This window comes from Heterodontus francisci, chromosome 10 (genome assembly GCF_036365525.1).
Source record: "Heterodontus francisci isolate sHetFra1 chromosome 10, sHetFra1.hap1, whole genome shotgun sequence".
Taxonomy (NCBI): Eukaryota; Metazoa; Chordata; class Chondrichthyes; order Heterodontiformes; family Heterodontidae; genus Heterodontus; species Heterodontus francisci.
Genome location: NC_090380.1, coordinates 80,950,657 through 80,969,287, shown reverse-complemented (window position 1 = coordinate 80,969,287; position 18,631 = coordinate 80,950,657). Strand labels below are relative to the sequence as shown.

General features: G+C 42.0%; 1 protein-coding gene across 1 annotated transcript in view; it reads right to left on the bottom strand.

Annotated features, from left to right (window-relative positions):
- Nucleotides 1–18,631, bottom strand: part of LOC137374195 (suppressor of tumorigenicity 14 protein homolog) — a 120,448-nt gene that overhangs the window by 88,233 nt on the left and 13,584 nt on the right. The window contains exons 4-9 of the mRNA XM_068039983.1: nucleotides 17,871–17,938; nucleotides 4,171–4,387; nucleotides 2,603–2,669; nucleotides 2,446–2,500; nucleotides 633–942; nucleotides 180–379 (exon numbers count right to left, since the gene is read on the bottom strand). Of these exons, the coding sequence (XP_067896084.1) occupies nucleotides 180–379; nucleotides 633–942; nucleotides 2,446–2,500; nucleotides 2,603–2,669; nucleotides 4,171–4,387; nucleotides 17,871–17,938 (917 nt within the window). The remainder of the gene's footprint in view (nucleotides 1–179; nucleotides 380–632; nucleotides 943–2,445; nucleotides 2,501–2,602; nucleotides 2,670–4,170; nucleotides 4,388–17,870; nucleotides 17,939–18,631) is intronic.

Sequence of the window (18,631 nt, the reverse complement as noted above, 5' to 3'; positions counted from 1 at the left end):
ATTGGCAAAAAACAAATTCAATGGATCAAATATTTCAAAAAGGGGAATGACTAGGCTGATGTTTGTCAGCTTGAACTCTTGACAGAAGTACCACGTCCTTAAAGCCATGATGAAGGAGGGTAATGTTAGTGCTCCACAGTGCTGCAGTTTGCAAAAGTACTCCACGGGTTCACACCTACAATTCCACATACAGCAAGGTCTCATTCTTGGCTGTGGCTTTATGGTGAGATACCAAGAGGAGGCCAGGCACATTCCCATAGAGAAAGCAAGAAATCAATGGGCATGTCTGCTGCATCACTTTGAAGAATGTCCTAATGGCTGATTCTAGAGTGACACAGACAAGGTCTGAGAGAAGCTCACTCTCAGCTTGGAGGGAGACCTAAAAGAGGAAGGGAGAATAATAACTTAAAATGGGAATAAAATCTGTAATGCTCTTTTATTTAAAATCTTGAGTCTCCTGAGAAAAGCTTTAAGAATTGAAGACACAGACCCCTGTGCAGAGGACCTGGCATCAGTGCTCCACGGTAGACTGCAGAGTACTAATACCACTGGCCAGTTTGCGGCACGAGTTGGAACCGTACTCTTTCATTCTCTGACATACAACAGCAACTCCAAGGTAGGCTGCCCATTACTTCCAAAAATTCTTGGTGCTTATCAAGCAGATTCTTTTTGTAGGCTGGGGCTCTGAAATCGGCATCACTGCACTCCTCAGCAGAGTTAGGACCCAGGTTTACCCTCCAGCCACCCTTTCCTCTGGCCTCTGCTCTGTTCACTTGTGCTCTGCGAATCACCATGTGCCTCCCCTCTAGCTCACGGTCTATGTCAGCAGGGATGCTGATTTCTGTACTGCTGCTTGTGAAGGCTGGAGCAAGTGATGGTGCTTCTTCTGGAGGGCTATTCCCTGCCATGTCTTCTCTTGTGGGTCCAAGTAATGAGAAAAACCTAGAGAAACAGGAAAGGAGCAAGGGTCAGTATGGCAAGGAAAGGTTATGATGCAACATATAACAGGCAGCACCAGGATACCTGTATGTATGTTTCCAAAAGGAAAGAGAAAAGGTATAATTTTAAAAAACGAGACAATCCTGATGAACGCTGCTTCCAGCTTTGGCACTGCCAAAACTCACTGAGCTTTCTTCATCTAATAATGAGAATAGATTCCTCCTCCATTTGCATGAGGTCCTGGATGCAGACTAGGCCTGTCCCCTCTTGTTGTGAGTGAATTAGTGTTAGATTCTTGTGCTGTTCAACATGTTCATCTATGTCCATGCTGAGAGGGAGAAGCAGCAAGTTGGGGGAAGGATGGGGAGGTGGACATGTGCAAGAAAATGCCTGCAGTGAGGAATATGTAAGCAGTTAGCAGTAGAATAAAAGGCCTTTCAGACAAAGTGAACACAGTCTGCTGTGCGCACATGGTTTGTGGGCATCAGCAGCAGGTGAAAGTGTGAATGTAACGAGAAGGAAAGATAGTGCATTTACCAGCGGTGATGGAAGAAGAAGCACGTGGAATATAAGAAAGAAGAACTGGATTGCTGCGCTGGGGAGCAAAAACTGCTGTGGCCAGGTGTAATGCAGAGAAAACTGGGATAGCAAGACACTGTTCTTACCTTTGCAGTCCTGGGCAGATTGTTGAACCTCATGCAGCACTGAACCAATATCCTTGGGATGATCGTCCAGCATTTAACACTCGTGCCTCTTCCTTCTTGGCTTGCTGTCAAGTCCATTTAGGGACCCTGGTGCCATCTGACTTCAACCGCACCACTAGGGCCTCTACCACTGTGTTGCTGGACCTCGGTGCTCTTGCTTTTAACATCCGGGCGCAGTGGCGGCACAGTGGCGGCACAGTGGCGCAGTGGTTAGCACCACAGCCTCACAGCTCCAGGGACCTGGGTTCGATTCCGGGTACTGCCTGTGTGGAGTTTGCAAGTTCTCCCTGTGTCTGCGTGGGTTTTCTCCGGGTGCTCCGGTTTCCTCCCACAAGCCAAAAGACTTGCAGGTTGATAGGTAAATTGGCCATTATAAATTGTCACTAGTATAGGTAGGTGGTAGGGAAATATAGGGACAGGTGGGGATGTTTGGTAGGAATATGGGATTAGTGTAGGATTAGTATAAATGGGTGGTTGATGTTCGGCACAGACTCGGTGGGCCGAAGGGCCTGTTTCAGTGCTGTATCTCTAATCTAATCTAATCTAATCCCATGCTGCTATGAATAAATTCCTGCACCACCCACAATCTTCTCCGGGTGGCATGACATGTCTTTTTAAAAGATGTATTCATTCACCTTTTAAAATTGTGCCAGAACCAGTCAAAATCTCACTGTGCCCCCCATCCCCTGGCCCCAACCCTCAAACTGGGCGGGCTACCTGTGACCACTGCAAATGTGTGGGCGCCCCCCCACCCCCCCAAAATGAAACACAGCCATCACAATTGGTCCAGCCTTATGCTTACATGATTGAGTGGTCCACTAGCCACCCAAAATCCTCCCGAATTCCAAATCCGCCCTCTTGTAACAACAATGAAAAGACCCATGAATATGAATTAATGTTTAGTTATGTCTTGTCAATGGGATTCATACACTAATAGTAACAGTTTAAAAAATCCTTACCTGATTTTACTGTCAAGTCATATTCCTCAGATCCTGAAGCTGCAAAAAGTTGAAAAGATAGTGAGATCTGAAAAGAATATACACAAACATAAAACGGAATCACTAGACTTACGAACATACGAACATACGAATTAGGAGCAGAAGCAGGCCATTCGGCCCCTCGAGCCTGCTCCGCCATTCAATAAGATCGTAATAAGATTTGTGTTTCGAATTCCACACACCCATCTATCCACAATAATCTTTGATTCCCTTACCTAACAAGAATCTATCTACCTCTGCCTTAAAAATATTCAATGACCCCACCTCCACCACCTTCTGAGGCAGAGAGTTCCAAAAGTCGCACAACCCTCTGAGAGAAAACAATTCTCCTCATCTCTGTCCTAAAAGGGCGACCCCTAATTTTAAAACAGTGCCCCCTAGTTCTGGACTCACCCACAAGAGGAAACATCCTTTCCACATCCACCTTGTCAAGACCGTTCAGGATCTTATACACTTCAGTCAAGTCTCCCCTCACTCTTCTAAACTCCAATGAAAATAAGCCCAGTCTGTACAACCTTTCCTCATAAGACAACCCGCTCATTCCAGGTATCAATCGAATAAACCTCCTCTGAACCACCTCCAACGTATTTATATCCTTCCTTAAATAAGGAGACCAAAACAGCACATAGTATTCAAGATGTGGTCTCAACAATACCCTGTAAAACTGATGCATAACATCCCTACTTTTATTTTCAATTCCTGTCATAATAAAGGATAGCATTCCATTCGCCTTCTTTATGACTTGCTGTACCTACATACTAACTTTTTGTGACTTATGCACTCGAACACCTAGATCCCACTGCACCTCAGAATTCTGCGGTCATTCTCCATTTGAGTAAAACTCTGCTCTGCTTTTTGTTTCTTCCTACCGAAGTGAACAACTTCACATTTTCTCACATTATACTCTGTCTGCCAGATTTTTGCCCACTCATTCAATCTAAATATATAGGTCTGCAACCTCATTATGTCCTCTTCACAACATACTTTCCTACCTATCTTTGTGTCATCTGCAAATTTAGCCACCAAGCCATTGCTTCCCTCACCTAAATCATTGATATAAATTGTAAAAAGTTGAGGCCCCAGCACAGACCCCTGCAGGACTCCACTCATCACATCCTGCCAATCAGAAAAGAACCCATTTATGCATACTCTCTGTTTTCTGCCAGCCAGCCAATCTTCTATCATGCTAATATGTTACCCCCTACACCATGAACTCCTACTTTGCGCAATAACCTTTTATGTGGCACCTTGTCAACTGCCTTCTGGAAATCCAACTACAATACGTCAACGGGCTCCCCTTTATCTACAGTGTATGTTAGTCCTTCAAAGAAGTCCAATAAATTGGTAAACATGATTTCCCTTTCACAAAACCATGTTGACTATTCCCGATTACCTTGAGTTTTTCTAAGTGCCCAGCTATTGCCTCCTTAATGATCGATTCTAACACCTTCCCCATGACAGATGCCAAGCTAACTGGCCTATAGTTACCAGTTTTCTGCACAAACTTACTGCACAAATCTTCATTTTACATAAATAAAAATACTACCAAACAGCTCAACAGTGTAAACATCAAAATCTTCTTCGGGGGAGGACATCTCTTCAGAAGAATTCAGCAGGGGCACTTTCAGCTTTTTGCCATTAACTTGCTGCAAGTTAGATGTGGTTGCATTTTTGATGTAGTGTGCTATATCCTCTGGAGCTGAGAACTTGCTCCAATAATAAGCCCGGAGCCCGTCTTCTCCTTCACTGCAACAGCAACAGAAGAGCAAAGTGTGTCAGAGCTTTCACATGTATATAATTGAAAAGAACTCCATTCACAAGGCAGAATTAACATAGAAACTTGTGACCAAATGCTAGCTGCATATTTTCATCCTTCGTGTCCACAGCACTGAGCTTTGCGCATCAGTAGCACATATTAGGAAGTGAGGTGCATACTGAAGCTCACGACATGCACTCCTGGCACATGAAGCATTATTCTCTATATCTTTTGTTTTTCTCTTTATCTTCCACTTTTTCCATCTTACTTTATCTCACTCTATGAGTTTCTCTCATTGTCACCTCTATATCTCTGTTGGTCTCTGTAATTTTTCTCAATCTTTCTATTTCCTTCTAAAACTATGTCCCTCACGCATTTTCTCTCCATTTCCCACTTGCCTTCTCTCTCTATTACTTTCATGAGTTTTTTTCCTCTCATCTCCAATGAAGCCTTTGAAACAAACTTGGAACTTTGACCCGTCAATAACCACAGAAATACTTTCCCTGGATACAAAGGAATAAGCGGGGTGTCAGTATTGGGTGGGGGTAGGGGGTGGTGGGGTGGAGAGTGGGTGGGAGGCAGAGATGAGGGGTTGAATTTTACTAGCTCGCCGCCTGCAGATTTTATTCCGCGGAGCCGCCGCGATATTATACGCGGTGGCTCATTTACATGGCCGGGGCAGACCGGCCCCCCACCACCGATAACATGGAGGGGGAGAGCACTTCGTCCCCGGCAACGGCGTCCGGCACCACTGCGTAGACACTAGTGCCACTTTTAAAGAGCTCCAAGTCCTTCCATTGAATGTGAATTTTTAAAGTTACAGACAGTATAAATCTAATGTAAAACATTTAATGAAAGAGTCAAGCCCCTCTCCCCCCACCCCCGCCCCCGGATGACTAAACAATTTATTACTTTCCCTCTCCCCTCTGAAAAAAACGTATCTTGCGATCCCGATCTTCCCACCCACAAAGTTTATAAACTATGAACTTTACCCATTCCCACTAATTCCTAGACCAATAGAAAACATTTAACTCCACTCCCCTCCTCACCCTGAAAACTTATCTGCTCCCCCCTCCCAACCAGTGTTCCGCCTCGGATCTCCAAATGGAAATCCGAAGGTGGGGGAGTTCCAGCAACCTATCTGAATATCACAGCAGGACGGCTGAAGGGAGCAGGTTGGTCATTAGTTCAGTAATTTACATTCATTTAAATATTTAGATCCTGCTCCCATTGCCAAGTGGTGGGAAGGCTGCCATGAAGCCTTGCCACTGCCAGTAATATGGGGCGGGGCCTTCCCGGCATCGAGACCCGTGGCAGGCCTCTCCCGGAGGCATTTTCTGGGACCCCCCCCTCACCCCGAACCCTGACTTTGGGGGGTCAGTAAAATTCAGCCCGAGAGCTGGAAGGGAGAAGGGGTTGGGATGATCAGATAGGAAGGCTCACCAGTACAACTGATCAGGTAATCTTCCTGCTGTCGTGCTGGATCCATAACCACAGCCCCAGCATTAAACTGCTGAATCCAAGGTTGACCATAACATGTGAGTGAAAGAAAAAGATAAGGCCAGGGCCTGAAGCAGAGTAGGGGAACAACCTGCAAAGGAAATCAGGGACTGGCTGCAAGGGGCAGGGAGGGGAGAGAGGTCTGAGGCTGGGATGGACTGGACAGACCAGAGTTGGTGCCTGAGCTGTTGCACTATAGCTGGTAGGAAACAGAGACCAGTGCCTGGAATACTGCAAATGCTAGAAAGAAATGCAATTTACATCTAAATCATTTTTGCATCTTCACCAATGCTACTATATCCTGTTTATAATATATAAACTAGAACTGTTCACAGTATTCCAAGTGTGGCCTAACCAAGGTTCTATACAAGTTTAACATAACTTCTCCACTTTTCAATTCCACCCCTCCAGAAACCTCAGTGCTTTTTTTGCTTTCTCTATGGCTTTATAAACCTCTGTCGCTACCTTTAGTGTTTGTTTTATCTGTATTGAATCCCGGTCCCAGATACCTTTGTTTCTCTACCCCATTTAGACATTTATTTTCCAAGGAGAACGTGGCCTCCTTATTCTTCCTAACAAATTGTACCACCTCACACTTATCCATATTGAAGTTAATTTACCCATTGCACGCCAATTCAGCAAGTTTATTAATGCCTTCCTGTATTTTGTCGCAGTTCTCCACTGTATGAACTACACCTCCCAATTTGTTATCGCCCACAATTTCTGAAATTGTACTTCCAATTCCCAAGTTTAAATGGTGAACAATAGCGGTCCCAGTACCAACCCTTGTGGAACACCACTTCCTATGTCTTGCCAGTCTGAGTAACTGCGTTTAACTCCTTTTCTCTGTTTTGTAGCCAACTTTCTATTCATTCAGCTACTTGTGCCCTGACTCCACATGTTCTGAACTTAGTCATGAGTCCACTATGTGGTACCTTATCAAAGTCCTTTTGAGATCCAAGTCTACTGCATAATCCTATTCTGTTACTTCTTCAAGGAATTCAATGTTGGACAAGCATTGAAATCCATGCTGACTACTCAATTATATTTTCAGTTTCTAGATGTTTTCCTATGACATCTTTGAGCAAGGATTCCCTTATCTTTCCTATCACCGATGTTAAGCTAGGTACAAAAGCAAAATACTGTGGATGCTAGAAATCTGAAATAAAAACAGAAAATGGTGGAAATATTCAGAGGTTTAGGCAACATCTGTGGAAAAAGAAGCAGAGTCAACATTCAGGTCAAGACTGGAAAAAGTTAGAGATATAACCGGTTTTAAGCAAGTACCAAGGCAGGGAAAAGGGGATTGGGTATCTATTGATCACTGTTTTAAATGTTTTCCACTGAAGTTCTATATCTTTATTTGCCAGTAAATTTTCCCAATTTATTTTCCCCAGTTCCATTCTCATCGTCTTAAAATCAGCTTTTTTTCCAATTTATTACTTTGGCTTTTGGTCTTCCTTAGGTTCTTCTCAATCTTAAACTTTATTATGTTTAGGCCCTAACCTCCCTACACCTCTGCGTCTCTCTACCTCACTTAGCTTCTTTAAAACACTCCTTAAAACCTACCTCTTTGACCAAGCTTTCAGTCGACTGACCTAATATCTCCTTATGTGGCTCAGTGTCATATTTTGTTTTAGAATGCTCCTGTGAAGCACCTTGGGATGTTTTATTATGTTAAAGGCATTATATAAATATAAGTTTTTATATGGTGTGATTGTTATTGCCAAGATGTTCCCCTGTGCTTACTTCTCTTATCTGTTTTGATTCATTTCCCTTTACTGGATTCTCACTTGTTGGGCTTTTTACATAGTGGATAAGAAGAGTCCTGCACATATTGTAAAAATATCTCCCATTGGGTCACTCTGAGATGCATTTAGGAACATAGGAAATAGGAGCAGGAGTTGGCCATTCGACCACTCGAGCCGACTCTGCAATTCAAAAGATCATGGCTGATCTTCTACTTCAACACCATTTTCCTGCACTATCCCCATAATCCCTTGATATCTTTAATATCTAGATATCTATCGATATCTGCCTTAAATATATTCAATGACTGAGCCTCCACAGCCCTCTGAGCTGGAGAATTCCAAAGATCCATCACCCCGAATAAAGAAATTCCTCCTCATCTCAGTCCTAAATGGCCTACCTCATTCTGAGACTGTTTCCCCTAGTTCTAGAACCCCCCCAGCCAGGGGAACACCCTTCCTCTATCTATCCTGCCGAGCCCTGTAAGAATTTTGTATGCTTCAATGAGATCACCTTGTATTCTTCTAAACTCTAGAGAATATAGGCCCAGTATAGGACAATCCCACCATCCCAGGGATCAGTCCAGTGAACCTTCATTGCACTCCCTCTATGGCAAGTATATCCTTCCTTAGGTAAGGAGACCAAAACTGTACGCAATACTCCAGGTGTTGTCTCACCAAGGCTCTATACAATTGCAGCAAGACTTCTTTACTCCTGTACTCAACTCCTCCTGCAATATTTGCCTTCCTAATTGTTTGCTGCATCTGCATGTTAGCTTTCAGTGTCTTATGAACAAGGGCACCCAGGTCCCTTTGGCAGTAAACGTTACTCCAGAATGGTATGCTGCCTCCCTGGTGCCAGGGTCAAGGATATAACATGATAGAATTTTTCATTATGTTTGAAAGTGAGATAGTTCAATCTGAAACCAGGGTGTTAAATTTGATAGTCTTCAAAGAATGATTACATAGTTTACAGCGACTATACATTCCTTCAAGGCACAAAAATCCCAAAAGTAAAGGCAGTCAACCGTGGCTAACAAAGGAAGTTAAGGATTGTATAAGATTTTAAAAAAAGGCCTGTAAAGTTGCCAGAAATAGTAGTAAATCTGAGGATTGGGAGGATTTTAGAATACAGCAAAGGAGGACCAAGGAACTGATAAAGAAAGGGAGAATAGAATATGAATGTAAACTAGCAAAAAACATAAAAACAGACTGTAAAAGCTTCTATAGGTATGTAAAAAGGAAACATTTGGCTAAGACAAATGTGGGTCCATTACAGGCAGAGAATTTATAATGGGGAATAGAGAAATGGCTGAGAAGCTAAATGATTACTTTGTGTCTGTCTTCACTGAGGAAGATACAAGACATCTCCCAGAATTAGAGATCCAAGGGACTAGGGAGAATGAAGAATTGAAGGACATCAGTATTGAAAGAGGTAGCTATGGAGATAGTGGATGCATTGGTGATCATCTTCCAAAATTCTATAGATTCTAGAACAGTTCCTGCAGATTGGAAAGTAGCAAATGTCACCCCACTATTTAAGAAGGGAGGGAGGGAGAAAACAGTGAACTACAGAACTGTTAGCCTTACATCAGTAGTAGGGAAAATGTTTGAATCTATTCTAAAGGATGTGATAAATGGACACTTGGATAATAATGATCTGATTGGGCATAGTCAACATGGATTTATGAATGGGAAATCCTGTTTGACGAACCTGTTGGAGTTTTTGAGGATGTTACTATCAGCATTGATAAAGGGGATTCGGTGGGCGCAGTATACTTGGATTTTCAGAAGGCTTTTGATAAAGTCCCCCACAGGAGGTTGGTTAGCAAAATTAAAGCACATGGGATAGGTGGTAATATACTGACATGGATTAAGGGTTGGTTAATGGACAGAAAACAGACAGTAGGAATAAACGGGTCATTATCGCGTTGGCAGGCTGTGACTAGTGGGGTACTACAAAGGATCAGTACTTGGGTCCCAGCTGTTCACAATATATATCAATGATTTGGATGTGAGGACCAAATGTAATATTTCCAAGTCTGCAGATGACACAAAACTAGGTGGGAATGTGTTGCGAGGAAGATGGAAAGCAGCTTCAAAGGAATTTGGACAGCCTTAGTGAGTGGGCAAGAATGTGGCAGATGGAGTATAATGTGGAAAAATGTGAAGTTATCCACTTTGGTAGGAAGAACAGATGTGCAGAGTATGTCCTAAATGTTAAGAGATTAAGAAGTGTAGATGTACAAAGGGACCTGGGTGTCCTTGTCAATAAGTCATTGTAAGCTAACATGCAGGAGCAGCAAGCAATCGCACGAGGATTTGAGTACAGGAGTAACGAAGTCTTGCTTCAATTGTATAGAACCTTGGTTAGACCGCACCTGAAGTACTGTGAGCAGTTTTGGTTCCCTTACCTTAGGAAGGATATTATTGTCATTGAGGGAGTGGAATGAAGGTTCACCAAACTTGTTCCTGGGATGGCAGGACTGTCCTATGAAGAGAGATTTGGGAAAATGGGCCTGTATTCTCTAGAGTTTCAAAGGATGAGAGGTGTTCTCATTGAAACCTACAAAATACTTAAAGGGATAGACAGGGTTGATGTAGCTAAGATGTTTCCCCTAGTTGGGGGGTCTAGAACCAGGGGACACAATTTCAAAATAAGGGGGAAGCCACCTGGGACGGAAATGAGGAGAAACCTCTTTACTCAGAGGGTTGTGAATCTTTGGAATTCTCTACCCCAGAGGGCTGTGGAAGCTCAGTCATTGAGTATGTTTAAAGCAGAGACAGACAGATTTCTAAATATCAATGACATAAAGGGATATGGGGATATGGTGGGAAAAAGGCATTGAAGTGGATGATCAGCCATGATCGTATTGAATGGCGGAGCAGGCTTGATGGGCTGAATGGCCTACTTCTGCTCCTATGTTCCTATCAACACAGCCCAATCCCATACCATTTAAGAAATACTCTGCATTTCTGTTTCTCCTACCTAAATGTATAACTTCATATTTTTCCACATTATGTTCCATCTGCCATGTTCTTGCCATTCACTTAGCCTGTCTAAATCCCCTTGAAGTCCCTTTGCATCCTCCTCACAACTCACATTCCCACTTTGTTTTGTGTCATCAGCAAACTTTGAAATATTACATTTGGTTCCTACATCCAAATCATTGATATAGATTGTGAATAGCTGGGGCCCAAGCACTGATCCTTGTGGTACCGCACTAGTCATAGCTGCTGAGATTGACCCGTTTATTCCTACTCTCTGTTTTCTGTCCATTAACCAATTCACATTCCATGCCAGTATATTACCCCCAATCCCACGTGCTCTAATTTTGCTTACTAACCTCCTGTGTGGGACCTTATCAAAAGTCTTCTGAAAATCCAAATACCGAAATCCATCCACTGGTTCCCCCTTATCTATTCTGCTAGTTACATCCTCAAAAAAACTCCAAGTTTGTCAAACACGATTTCCCATTCATAAATCCATGTTGACTCTACCCAATGCTACCATTATTTTCTAAGTGTCCAATTATCACATCCTTTATAATAGATTCTAGCATTTTCCTTACTACTGATATCAATCTAACATGTCTGTAGTTCCCTGATTTCTCTCTACCTCCTTTCTTAAATAGTGGGGTTACATTTGCTACCTTGCAATCTACAGGAACCATTCCAGAACATATAGAATTTTGGAAGATGACCACCAACGCATCCACTATCTCTACAGCCACCTCTTTCAACACTCTGGGGTGTAGATCATCAGGTCCAGGGAATTTATCAACTTGCAGTCCCATTAATTTCTCCAATAATACTTTTTTACTAATGCTAATTTCTTTCAGTTCCTCATTCTCTCTCGTCCCTTGGTTCTCTAGTATTCCTGGGAGGTTATTTGTATCTTCCTCCATGAAGACAGACAAAAAGTATTTTTTTAGTTTCTCTGCCATTTCTTTCTTCCCCATTATAAATTCTGCTGTCTCTGACTGTCGTGGACCCACATTTGTCTGTGCTAATCTTTTCCTTTTTACATATCTATAGAAGCTTTTATAATTTTTTTTTTATGTTTCTTGCTAGTTTATTTTCACATTCTATTTTCTCTTTCTTTATCAGTTTCTTGGTCCTCCTTTGCTGAATCCTAAAATGCTCCCAATCTTCAGGCTTACTACTTTTTTTTAACAACTTTATAAGCCTCTTCCTTTGATCTAATACAATCTTTAACTTCTCTTGTTAGCCATGTTCAGATCACCTTTCCTGCTGAGTTTTTGTGCCTCAAAGGAATGTAAATTTGTTGTAAACCATGTATCACAGAATTGTTACAGCTCAGAAGGAGACCATTCAGCGCATCATGTCCACACTGGCTCTCTGAAAGAGCAACTCCCTCAGTTCCATTCCCCTGCCTTCTCCCTGTAGCCCTGCACATTCTTCCTTTTCATATAACTGTCCAATTCCCTTTTGAATGCTTCAATTGAACCTGCCTCCACCACATTCTCAGGCAGCGCATTCCAGACCTTAACCACTCGCTGCATGAAAAAGTTTTTCCTCATGTCACTTTTGCTTCTTTTACCAAATACTTTAAATCTGTGCCCTCTCATTCTCGATCCTTTCACGAGTAGAAACAGTTTCTCTCTATCTACTCTGTCCAGACCCCTCATGATTTTGAATACCTCTATCAAATCACCTCCCAGCCTTCTCTTCTCCAAAGAAAACCGTCCTAACTTCTGCAATCTATCTTCATAACTGAACTTCCTCATCCCTGGAACATTCTCGTGAATCTTTTCTGTACTCTCTCCAATGCCCTCAGGTCTTTCCTAGTACAGCGCCCAGAATTGGACACAGTACTCCAACTGAGGCTGAACTAGTGTCTTATACAAGTTCAACATAACTTCCTTGTGCTTGTACTCAATGCCCCTATTAATAAAGCCTGTATGATTTATTGACCGCTCTCTCAATCTATCCTGCCACTTTCAATGACTTTAGAATTGTACCCTTTATTCAATATTGTCCCTCCATGTTCTTCCTACCAAAATGAATCGCTTCACATTTCTCTGCATTGAACTTCATCTGCCACCTGTCTGCCCATTCCACCAACTTGTCTATGTCCTTTTGAAGTTCTACACTATCCTCATGACAGTTCACAATGCTTCCAAGTTTCGTATCATCTGCAAACTTTGAAATTGTGCCCTGTACACCAAGGTCTAGGTCATTAATATATATCAGGAAAAGCAAGGATCCCAATAGTGATTCCTGGGGAACTCCACTACAAACCTTCCTCCAGTCCAAAAAACATCCATTAACCATTGCTCTTTGTTTCCTGTCACTCAGCCAATTTCGTATCCACATTGCTAACATCTCTTTTATTCCATGAGCTACAAGTTTGCTCACAAGTCTGTTGTGTGGCACTGTTTCCAATGCCTTTTGAAAGTCCATGTACACCACATCAACAGCATTGCCCTCATCAACCCTCTCTGTTACCCCCTCAAAAAACTCCAGTAAGTTAAACATGATTTTCCCTTAAGAAATCCATGCTGGCTTTCCTTAATTAACTCGCATTTGTCCATGTGACTATTGATTTTGTCCCAAATTATTTTTTCTAGAAATTTTCCCACTATCGAAGTTAAACTGACTGGCCGGTAGGCTTATCATTACATCCTTTTTTGAACAAGGGTGTGACATGTGCAATTCTCCAGTCCTCAGGCACCACCCTGGAGTCTAAGGAAGACTGAAAAATTATGGCCAGTGCCTCTGTGACTTCCACCCTCACTTCCCTCAGTATCCTAGGATGCATCTCATCCGTCCCTGGTGCTTTATCCACTTTAAATACAGACAACCTATCTAATACTTCCTCTTTATCAATTTTAAACCCCTCTGGTGTCTGACTTAGCTCCTCTTTCAACATTGCCTGGGTTGCATCTTCTTCCTTGGTAAAGACAGATGCAAAACATTCATTTAATACCTCAGCTATGCCCTCTGCCTCCATGTATAAATCCCCTTTCTGGTCCTAATCGGCCCCACTCCTCCTTTTACCAACTTTTTACTATTTATATGTCTATAAAAAACTTTGGAATTTCCTTTAATGCTAGCAGCCAGTTTCTTTTCATACTAGCTCTTTGCTTCTCTTATATGCTTTTTCACTTCTCCTCTGGACCTTCTATATTCAGCCTGGTTCTCAATAGTATTTTCTACCTGGTATCTGTCATAAGCACACTTTTTCTTCTTTATCTTAATCTCTACCTCCTTTGTCATCCAGGGGGCTCTGGATTTGTTTGCCCTACTTTTCCCCTTCGAGGGAACATACCTTGACTGTGCCCGAACTATCTCTTCTTTGAAGGTAGCCCATTGTTCATCTACCAGTTTTCCTGCCAGCTTTTGACTCCAATTTATTTGCCCCAGCTCCATTCTTACCCCATAGAAGTTGGCCTTCCACAGTTAATTATTCTTACCCTGGATTGCTCTTTATTCTTTTTCATAGTCAGCCTAAACCTTATGATACAATTATCACTATCCCCTAAATGTTCTCCTACTGATACTTGATCCACTTGGTCCACTTCATTCCCAAGGACCAGGTCTAGGAGCGCCTCCTTTCTCGTTGGACTAACAACATACTGTTGTAGAAAATTTTCCTGAACATACTTTAGAAACTCTTGTCCCTCACTGCCCTTTACACTACTATTATTCCAGTCTATGTTTGGATAATTAAAGTCCCTCATTATAACTACTCTATAATTTTTGCACCTCTCTGTAATTTCCTTGCAAATTTGTTCCTCAACATCCTTTCCACTGGCTGGTGTCTGATAGACAACACCAAGCAATGTAACCGCACCTTTCTGTTCCTTAGCTCTAGCCAAATTGATTCTGTCCTCGACCCCTCTGGGACTTCCTTTTTCTCCAGCACTGCAATGTTCTCCTTAATCAATACCGCCACTCCTCCTCCTTTTTTCCCTTTCCTATCTTTCCTAAACACCTTGTATCCAAGAATATTTAACACCCAGTCCTGCCCTTCTTTGAGCCAGGTCTCTGTTATAGCCAAAACACCATATTTCCACATGGCAATCTGCACCTGTACCTCACCAGTCTTATTAGCCACACTCCATGCATTCACATACATGCACATTAACCCTGATTCAGACTTTATTCCTTTCTCCCTTACTCTGACCCCACCTAATAACTTACTATTCCTTACTCTCTTGCTATCTATCACCCCCAGTATTCTGTGCACCTTGGTATTCTTCTCTCTGATACTTGCTCCTGGTTCCCACACCCCAGACAAGTTACCAGTTTTGCTTCCCTCCAATCTGAGCTCCCTCGCAGATTCCCATCCCCCTGACAATTTAGTTTAAATCCTCCCCAACCGCACTAGCAAATCTCCTTGCGAGGATTTTCATCCCAGTCCTGCTAAGATGCAACCCGTCCATCTTGTGTAGGTCCCACCTGCCCCAGAACCGGTCCTAATGTCTCAGAAATCTGATGTCTTCCCTCCTACACCAGTTCTCCAGCCACGTGTTCAATCGTTCAATTCTCCTATTCCTATGCTCACTTGCATGTGGCACTGGGAGTAATCCTGAGATTACTGCTTTTGAGGTCCTGCTTTTTAAATCTCCTTCCTAGCTCCCGAAATTAGTTCCTTAAATTGGCTGTCTACCATCATACCTTTTAATTTAATTTACCAATCTACCACAGCCAATTCACCCCTCATACCTTCGTAGTTTCCTTTGTTTAGATTTAAGACAGTAGTTTCGGATTGAATTACATCACTTTCAAACTTAATGTGAAATTCTACAATATGGTCATTATTCCCTAGAGGCTCCTTTATTGCTTCACCTGATTAGGCAACATGAGATATTCATCATACATAGTCACAGAGGGGAAGTACCAAGTGAAAAAACATCAATTTATGGAACATTAAACACTATTAGCCCAATAAACTATTTGGTCTGCAATTCTACTTTGTTTTGAAAGTTCACTTATACTGGGGTTGATTTCTGCAACAGGAGGTGAATGGGATGGTATGCTGATGAGGTAATGTAGAGAATAATGGTAAGGTGCTTGCATAGTCAGCAATTCTCATGTTGAGGTTGTTTAACATTAACATTGCTTAACATTTAATTAAAACTGTTGGCATTGCCAGATTTATCTTTCTGACTGCAACTGCAGCAGGCAACTCTTCAGCCTCAGAGCCAACAGCATCATCCTCTTCAAGGACAGCCTGATCCTCTTCTTCCATTTGCTGCATGATGACTCCTCTTCAGATAGTAAAATTGTGCAACATTCAGCACACTACTATCACTCTGGAGCGTTTACAAAGCTGCAAGATAGCATGCACCAGATGTGTCCAAACAATGACATTTTTCCTTCAGTGCACTCATGATATTTGTTTGTATCCTTGTGGAGGCATGCACCTCATTATATTTTCTTACAGCTGTAATTTATGGGTTTTGGACTCACATGAGCCACAGCTCAATAGAGTATCCCTGAACTACTATGATTCATCCATCTACTCTAGATCTTCTGTTAAGTAACGGTGACAATGTAGACTGAGTTCGCCATTTCAGTTTTCAGGGTAATTGGCATTCACCTGCATAAGGTTGTGCAACAGTAGTATGCAATATCCCATCTTTTGAATGAACCCTTTCCTATTAGTATTGGTGATAATGGCTGCGCTCCTCCCTAGCTCTGTAACTTTCCCCAGTCCTATACCCTTCTGAGATCTCTGCATTCCTCAAATTCTGGCCTCTTGCACATCCCTAATTTTCATCGTTCCACTATTGGTGGCCATGCCTTCAGCTGCCTAGGCCCCAAGATCCAGAATTCTCTCCCTAAGCCTCTTCTCCTCTCTTCCTTTCTTTTCTCCCTTAAAATACCCCTTAAAATCTACCTTTTTGACCAAACTTTTGGTCATGGGTAATATCTCCTTAAGTGGTTTTGTGTCACATTTTGTTTGATAGTGCTCCCATGACACACCCTGGGACGTTTTGCTACATTAATAACGCTGTGTAAATGCAAGTTGTTGTTCTGAAAGAAACTCATATGGTCACATGGATTGCATCAATGAGACTCCACTGTTTTGAGAATACAACCATCCTGGAAAAAGTAGAGAGACCTCTTCTGCTGCCAGCAAATATCGTCCAGATATTTGTCAAGCAAGGTAGCAGTGACCTCTATACATCGAAACTTTGTGTACTGACTAATCCTGCAGGTGTCACCTAAAGCATCTTTAAAGGAGCTGGTTGCATAGCTTTAACAGCATTAGAAAGAACTTGTCTTGTCCTGTCCTGGGTTAACGTTCCAGGTCAGAATATAGGAGGTGCCAAAATTCTGAGAGTGCTTTTCCAGTGAAGCATTGCCACTGAAAGCCTCGAGCAGCAAGAGCGAAGTCCCATCAGATAAACTCAGCCTGCAGGATCCCAGCATTGAGTAGGTCCATGATTTTTCTCAGGAATGTCCAACCATCTTCATGCCAACCTTGCATGTGCAACCTATCACACAGCATTTTACTCTACATTATTATTGCAGGCTGCAGCTGGCCCACACTCATTCCCCCACCCCTGACAAGCCATACCACTTCCCCCGCACTGCCATATCCATCACTGTTTGTGCAACCCTGAATATACCAGCCCCCGCCCACCCCTCACCCCATACATTTAATCTCTGGAGTGTTAATGATTTTTAGATAAATCATTTCTGTAGGTTGCACATTAGAAACTGTCTTAAAAAAAAATATTCAAGTACAAGCTCTGGTATATTGATACATCAACTGCTATCTTTGATATTCCTTAATCCATCTTTTTTCCAAAAGCCAGTTATTCTTGACAGCAATACCTATTTAAATTGTTATAGTCTCAAAGACAAACATACTAACCTAAACAATATGCTAGTGTGTCAAATTTTACTTTAATTAAGAACCGCTTACTGATTAGATAGTCTTCAAATGATTTTAAATGGTTCTAGTACACTAATGATCTGTTAGCCTGAACAAATACTGCTTTGTCGGAGAAAGCAGAACAAGGAGACAAGAATACTAAAGACATAACCAAATTCATTTAGGAAAGCTTTTTGTGTACAGATAAATGTTTAGCAGTCCAACATAAACTGATGATTTTTAACACAAAACACATGTACATTATCAATCAATTATGGATTATACTTTGGTTAACATAAATCTGATTTTAATAAAAGCACATTTTGCACTGAATTATACAAAAGAATTTAAGAATGCTCTTGTACTCACCTAAATGCAGTGATGACAGATTTCAGGTAATATTTTCCCAATATAGATGGTTCATACAGTTCTGAAAACTAACGGTTGAAGAGTGCATAAGAAAGTATGGAATTAAAGAGGGTTGTTTGTCCTGAGAGGGCAAAATGAACAAGGTTTATCATGGACTCAAAACAATGTATTCAATGTTTGTTAGAGGCAACCAACTATCTCAGGTAAATATCATCATTTTAAAGAACTTAATAAGGCTCATTTTCATTCCTTCTTCTAATTAAAAACAAGTTTGGTTCTCTTTTAAATTTCAGATAGGTTCAGGTAGACAATAAGAACAGATAAGCAATAGGAGCAAGAGTAGGCCATAGGGCCTCTCAAGCCTGCTTCACCATTCAATATGAAAATGGCTGATCATCTATCTCAACTCCACTTTCCTGCCCTATCCCCATATCCCTTGACTCAATGACTGAGCATCCACAGCCCTCTGGGGTAGAGAATTCCAAAGATTCACAACCATCCGAGTGAAGAAATTTCTCATCTCACTCCTAAATGGTCAACCCATTATCCTGAGTCTATGGCCACTAGTTCTAGACTTTCCAGCCCAGGGAAACAGCCTCTCAGCATCTACCCTGGCAAGTCCTCCAAATATGTAATGAGATCATCTCTCATTTTTCTAAACTCCAGAGAATATAGGTCCATTCTACTCAATAAAGAAACTCATTTTGCCTCACCCTTCTAAAATACCAACCCTATCTTTAACGTCCACCTGAATGGACAGA